The sequence below is a fragment of the Montipora foliosa genome, chromosome 4 (assembly GCF_036669935.1).
Source record: "Montipora foliosa isolate CH-2021 chromosome 4, ASM3666993v2, whole genome shotgun sequence".
Classification (NCBI taxonomy): Eukaryota; Metazoa; Cnidaria; class Anthozoa; order Scleractinia; family Acroporidae; genus Montipora; species Montipora foliosa.
Genome location: NC_090872.1, coordinates 3,980,615 through 3,988,114, shown reverse-complemented (window position 1 = coordinate 3,988,114; position 7,500 = coordinate 3,980,615). Strand labels below are relative to the sequence as shown.

Here is a 7,500-nt window from a genome sequence, read left to right as displayed (position 1 = left end):
GTCGCCGAACCGCTTAGAATCCTTACAAGAAGGGATCAACATTTCATGTGGGGAGACGCCCAAGAGAAATCCTTCCAGAAGTTGAAAGATCTGCTAACCCAAGCAGATACACTCGCCTACTTCAAGAACGAATGCAGAACGCGAATAGTAGCCGATGCGGGTCCCACAGGTATTGGAGCTGTTCTCACTCAGCTACAAGATGGCATGTGGAGGGTGATCTCCTATGCATCGCGAAATCTTACCGACGTGGAAAGGCGCTATTCCCAGACAGAAAAGGAAGGTCTTGCGTTGGTATGGGCTTGCGAGAGGTTCAAGCTGTATGTTTATGGTCGAGAATTTGAGCTAGAGACCGATCATAAACCTCTAAAGCACATCTATAATACATCCTCTAAACCGTCCGCACGAATAGAGCGATGGGTCCTTCGCTTGCAGGGATACAATTTCAAAGTGATTTACCGTCCTGGTAAGACCAACATCGCTGACGCCCTTTCAAGGATGAATTCTATGGATCAGAAAGATCCCAGTGGCGAGGGGGCTGACTTTGTTAGAGTTATTTTACAAGAAAGTACGCCAATGGCTATGACTGCAAGAGAAGTTGAAAGAGAATCAGAAAAAGATCCTGAACTGTGTAGTATTAGATACTACATACAAAGTGGTGACTGGTCTCAATGCAAAATGCCTCATTACCTGAGTGTGAAGAATGAACTTTGCACAATAGGGAAGTTAGTCATGCGCGGAACAAGGATCGTCATCCCTCAGAGTCTCAGAAGTGAAGTACTGCGTTTAGCACATGAGGGGCATCAAGGTATTATGAAGATTAAAACCCAGTTGAGAACGAAAGTTTGGTGGCCCAAAATAGACTTTGATGCGGAGAAAGTTTGCAGAAGCTGCCCGGGATGCCAAGTAGTGGGAGAATTTTGTCCACCTGAACCAATGCAGCGCGTAGAACCACCGTCCGGACCATGGCAAGATGTAGCCCTCGATGTCTTAGGTCCATTTCCTTCTGGAGAAAACCTACTTGTAGTCGTGGATTACTACAGCCGTTTCTTTGAAGTAGTTGTCATGCGCACAACCACCTCTCAAAAGATGATTGAGGCGCTAACGCCCATATTTACACGGTATGGCTACCCATTCAGTCCTAAGTCGGACAATGCTCCTCAATTTGTATCCGAAGAATTTGAAGCTTTTCTAACTGACCATGGGATTGAACATCGAAAATCCCCACCCCTCTGGCCCCAAGCAAATGGGGAAGTAGAGCGCCAGAACCGAACATTGTTGAAGTCACTCAAAATAGCTGAAGTAGAAGGAAAAAAGTGGAAAGAAGAATTGAACAAATTCCTGTTAGCATACAGAACAACCCCCCACAGCAGTACAGGAGCAACCCCAGCATTTCTAATGTTTGGAAGAGAACTTAAAACCAAGTTACCCGAACTACGTCCGAATAAGAGTGTTCGGGATGAAGGCATTAGAGATCGCGACTGGAATCAGAAGCTTGCAGGCAAAGTGTATGCTGACAAACGGCGACACGCTCTTGATAACTCTATCACTCCTGGAGATAAAGTCCTTGTCAAGAACAGCAAGTCATCCGGAAAGTTAACTCCCAACTTTGACACCGAGCCTTACACTGTTCAGACAAAAGAGGGACAAGAACTAACCTTGAAATCCGCCGAAGGTGTAGTACACCGGAGAAATAGTTCATTTGTTAAACCTTATAAAACCCCAGAGAAGCCGGAGGACTTTGTGGGAGCTGAAACCCCAGCGAGTCCGGTGATCTCACCCCTGCCTGTAGGTACCTCAGAAACCTCAGCCACCACAGAGCCACGGAGAAGGCCAAACCGAACTATACGGATGCCAGCCAAGTTTAAAGACTTTGTTCTGGAAAAGTGAATAGTTTTAAAAGACTGTTGAGACTGTTAGGAAAAAGAGTTTTGCGATTGTTGAGATTGTTTATGAATCTCGGGACAATAGACTGTGTTAAGCACTTTGAACATTTTTATTGTTTGTTATAAGTTGAGTTCTGTTTTCACTAAGGAAGGGAATGTAGTGTTTAGCTTAAGAGACATTTGGTGATTACTACATGATGTATTACAAGTGAAGAAGCATGGCGTGTTTGAGAATTAAAGTGTGTTGTACTTAACACTGACGAATCTGTTTATATCTCGGCCATCACTACATTGGGTAGTCAGTTCATTTGAGCTGTTGTTATCTGAAGGCAGATTATAAAATCAATCCTCAGTACTTGAAAAAATATATAACATTAAGTTATTCTGTCTTTCTTGGGTATATAGACAGTTCATACGAGCTGTTGTAATCTGAAGACAGGATATAAAATCAGTGCTTTTATGTAACGAAAAATAATATTAAGTTATTCTGTCTTTCTTGGGTAGTCAGTTCATTCGAGCTGTTGTTATCTGAAGGCAGAATATAAAACCAATCCTCAGTATTAGCAAATTATTATTATTATTATTATTATTATTATTATTATTATTATTATTATTATTATTATTATTGAGTTATTCTGTCTTTCTTGGGTAGTCAGTTCATTCGAGCTATTGTTATCTGAAGGCAGAATATAAAATCAGTCCTTTACTAAAATAACTCAGCATTATTCAATACTTTTTGGGTAGAATCTAAGTTCATCTGTATCTTTTTCTTTCCTTTGATTTTTCAGATTTGTAGCCATTGCAAAAAAAAAAAAAGTAAATAAACAAACATTTGGAATGTCTTTGTATAAAGTAGTGTAGCATTATTCAGTGCTGTCGCCAAATTACCATTTGTCTTGTTGTAAGAAATGTGTCATTATCGATCGCACAGCGCTGAAATTTCATTAAATATTCTTTGAATGGTTGTTTGCCATCAAAATCTTCGGGAAGCTTAACCGGCTTTTTAATTTTTCGATCAGCCGCAGCTGACTTCCTAGATGACTTATATAAAGGCTTGGCAAGACATCGTTGCTATGAAACGGATTTGAAGATCGTACAATTCAAGTGGTGTGGGATCATTGTCTACAATCGGCTTGTTTTAAGCAGTTAAAATAAATCTTTATGTCGCGTTCTTTGTTTCATCCAGTAGTTATGAAGCATTTTCGTTTTTCTCTATTGTAACTTGACATTTTTTGTCAAGTGCCCCTTTCACCTTTCCCAATGGTAAACCCATGGCGTTTGTTTCGTGCAAACAACGAAATCTGGATATCTGAACTCTGGCATCCTATCTTGCGAAATCGTCTCCACTGGTTTCATTTTTCTGTTCTTTGAAGACGAAGATAATGGCAAGAAACAAGCGGAAGAATATTAAAGACAGAGAAAAACTTAAAGGGATTCGGATTGAAGCAAGGAAACGTTGGAGGAAAAAGAAAGCGAAAGCCGAAGATCTCAAGTAGGCCATAGAACGTACTTTCGAGCCAGAAGCTAGACCCAAGGTTGTTATTGCAGCCGAATTACCCAAAGCAGGAGCAGGGTTTGCCGCTGAGTCAGAACCGGCCAAACGTTGTGTGCCAAGGAAAAACCAGGTTGCCGTGGATGTTTCGTCAAAATCCAAGAGCACAAAATTAAGGGAGTCCCGCACCCCAACATCTGTTCCAAGAGAAGAAATTCATCCCTCTGAGGTTGCCAAATGAACGAAATTTTTGGGATGCGGTTCGTTTGGCACATGTTACTTGGCGTATTACAGAGAGATCCCAGTAGCCGTGGAAGAATTTAGGCTTCGAAAATCAAGGTCACCGGATGAAATCCAAAAGGACGTTGTTAGAGAAGCGCAGATGATCGGTCTTCTTGGACCGGTGGCCACCGGGGTCTCCCTTTACTGTTTGGGGTTATCACGAAATCTATGCCGCTAAGGCTGATAACTCAGTTCCATGGCGAGAGTGACTCCTGCACTACTTTATACCAGGAGATCAAAAGAAAAAAACTTGATAAGACGTCTTGGCATGAAATTCTAAAAATTTTCATTAAAGCCCTTAACCACATGCATGACGCCGATGTCATTCATAACGACCTTAAATCGAACAACGTTGTCCTAGAAAAACGTGAAAAAGAATGGAATCCTGTCGTCATTGATTTTGGGAAAGCGCGACATATTTCCAACCCCAAACCTGTGATGGACTTGTCAATTTTCGCACAAGAAGAGTACCGACGGTCATACTCACACATCGCGCCGGAAATTATTAGTGGAAAAGGGCAACAGAGTAAAGCGTCTGATGTCTTTTCTTTCGTGAATCAGCGCTTTCATTGAATATAGCAAAGAAATTAACCTCCGAGGATCCAGCAAAGCGCCCATGATTAAATGACTTTGCCGATGTATTAGACACGCTTGACTGATGCTGATTTCAAGAAATGCCATGTTACGCGTTCGTTTTCTGTCCACTTTTGATTGAAACGACTCAGTCGCGATGAGTCTTTCGTGGAAGGGATTTGCTGTGTAGTTTCCTGTTATGCAAATTGTAACCTTGCTTTTTCCGTACAAATGACATTATTTCAATCCGTCCTTGTGCATTGTGAAACAGCTTATTGGTGCGTATAAAAGAGAAGAACTTTATTACGTGTCTAGTCGTTCTAGCGCTGGGGGACTAATTGGGGACACTGTAAACTGAAATTAACAATTAACGCAAATCAAGTCAAATGTTGGTTTTTGAGCGACATATGACGCTAAGTCTGGGAATCGACCCCGGGTCATATTGGTGGGAGGCGAGTGCTCTCACCACTGCGCCATTCCAGCACCCCCAAGAGATAGTTTAGTGCAGAAAGAATGACAAAAAGTTGAAACGAACTTCAATATAATTATGTAGGTATATTTTATAATTGTGGGTTCGTATTGTTGAAATCGGCGCTCACCAGAAATGCTTGATTCGAGTTGCTTTCTTGTAAAGACCCAGAGTATTCCCCCCTAGATTGCTGTCTTTTATGGCATTATTGTCTATTTCTTACAATAAAGGTGTTGTGATTTGTGTAATGCTCTGCACTTCGATTTTAAACTGACCAAACGGAAGGACGCTCAATCTTAAAAAATAATAATAATAAATAAATAAAATTAATTAAATATGGCTGGCCAGGAAGTAGTCCTCGCATGTCCCAGATAAATAGAATCCTGGCGTTGTGGTTTCATCACTTCCGCTTCGTGTGCCCATGGAAATTTGTCAAAGCAGAATTGTCACCAAACATCTCAGTAACTAATTATATCAGTGATGTTCCTGGACAGGAGAACGTGACAAATGCGTTCTTATTTTACAAGGCTTATCTAGCTGACGGTAGATTCAGGGTGCGTTCCTTTGGGATGATCCAAAAAAGGATCACTGATCCAATATCACTCGGATCACGGTGCATCAAAGGAACCGATTAATCCACTCTAGGAAATGATTTTTCGGTTTCTTTGCTGCACCATGATCCAAGTGATCTTGGAACCGTGATCCTTTTTCGGATCATAACATTTTAAGCACCTTAAAGCTCTTTAGTATAATTATCATTTCGTAAATATTATTGAGTGCTTTCCTTTCCTCCTTGCTGAGAATTTGCTTTGTTTAGTGTAATTGTAGGAGTAAACGTATCTATAGGAAACATTCTCTAGATGGCATTTTAATCTATCTTTGTCTTCATCAGTTAACGTATGTCCCAATTTGAAAAGGTCACGGTAAAGCAATTCAAACGAACATTTGATATCTAGAGGGTTTACTGATTTAATTTGATTTGCACACTTACCTACAGCTGTTTACGCTTCTACTCTGTCTCAAGTTAAGAAGCTATTACTCCAAAACGGTTACACAGGACGCATTATTTCTTACCATAAGAATGATGTCGTAAGAAAACATCATTTATTTATTTATTAAACTTCGCCTCCTAAATTAACTATTAACAAAACATGACGACGTAAACAAAAAATAAACAAATACTGGGTAAGGCAGGGTGACCACAACAGCTGACGCCAATTACTGTGGGCCCAAGATTAACAAAGTTCTAAACACTCGAATAAAATAGTAAAATGTAGAAAACTAATAACAACACGAAATAGGCTCTGAAAGGTTGCAGGGCGTATTACATTTTAAGCAGACAGATTTTCAGGTTTTAGGGTCCTCAACATCGAAGCGCGAGATAAGTGCATCTTTGTAGTATGAGGAGAGCAGAGATTTAAATTGGTTTCGAGTTACATGGTCATATCTTAACTGCAGGGGGAGAGCGTTCCAGATTCTAGAAGTTCTTACAAAAAAAGAGTGCTGATAAGTAGAAGTGCGGCATCTCTTTGGTCTGAAAGATTTTGCATTGCTAGCGCTTGCTCTAGTGACCCTTATGGGAACAATGCGTTCAGGGAGCACGTCATGTGATACACAAACAATACCATTGGTGGCCTTAAAGAAAAAGACCAAGTCCAAAAACTCATGCCAATAACAGATAGGTAGAATATCAATTGACAAGAGCCTGTCTCTATAGCTTTCCTCACATAGGAAGGGTAGATCTAAAATAAACTTTGAGGCGCGTCGCTGGACGCGTTCGATGCGTCTTATGAGGTCTATCATGAACCATGTTTCACATCCTATTTCTTCAGTTCCTAAAAGAAATGTCATACTTGTTTTACCCGATTTAGGTGTTCAAAGTGAAGTTATCACGCGGTCTCTCAAATCTTGTATTAGTAAGTTCTATGGTTATGTTAACACCCGACGATTCAAGTCCTTTTCCCCTACAATCTCAAAAATCCAACGTTGTGTGCAAATCCTGTTGTTGGGATTGCAACTACTTTTACTTTGGTCAAACGAAACATCGTTTGCATGACCTGAAAACGGACCATTTAAGAGCCGTTACAGGTAATATTTACGCTTCCGCTGTTGCTGATCATACAATCAAAACCGGTCACAACATCAAGTGGGACCATTTTTAAGTCTTGGCAAATAGAATATCTGATTCACATTTTAAAATTAAAAAAGAAAAAGAAAAAAAAAAAACCTTACTAATACGCGAACTTAAACCAACGTTAAACGAAAACGTTAGCTGTGGGAAACTCTGGCCTTATTACCCAATTATAAAACAAGCCGGTTTTCACAGCTGATATTACATTCATTTGTCAAGAGCGTTGTTCTGAATATAGTTACTAGTCTCTTTCAAAGTTTTACACTGTCATATATACTTTTTTAAAAATTACGAGGGTCTCTCGAGCCAACAGCGCATCCCTGCCTCCCCCCCAGGAGGATCACAAATGGGATGCGCTGTTGGCTCGAGAGACCCTCGTAACTTGTATACAAATTTACCTCTTCTCTCTCGTCCGCCTGTGAATCATCGTTCTGGTTGATCCAGCGTCATCTAGTTGGGGAAAAACATGGGCCCGGGATGACCACGTAATTCCCATTCGCTATCCAGATTGGCCATGTAGCCAGTTTAGCCAGCTCTGATGGTGTAGAGGTGATCACACCCAACCGGTAATCAGGGGGATGTGGGTTTAAATCCGGCCCAGGGCATAAAAAGATTTTCTCCCAATGAAAAATGTCATTCAGGGGTTGTCCGTCCTTGGTCCTTTCAAACT

General features: G+C 40.8%; 1 protein-coding gene across 1 annotated transcript in view; it reads right to left on the bottom strand.

Moving 5' to 3' along the window:
• Window positions 1-6,628: 6,628 nt before the first annotated feature.
• Window positions 6,629-7,500, bottom strand: part of LOC138000936 (tyrosine-protein kinase-like otk) — a 16,335-nt gene continuing 15,463 nt past the window's right edge. Inside the window, exon 4 of the mRNA XM_068847604.1 lies at window positions 6,629-6,756. Coding sequence (XP_068703705.1) covers window positions 6,629-6,756 — 128 coding nt within the window. The remainder of the gene's footprint in view (window positions 6,757-7,500) is intronic.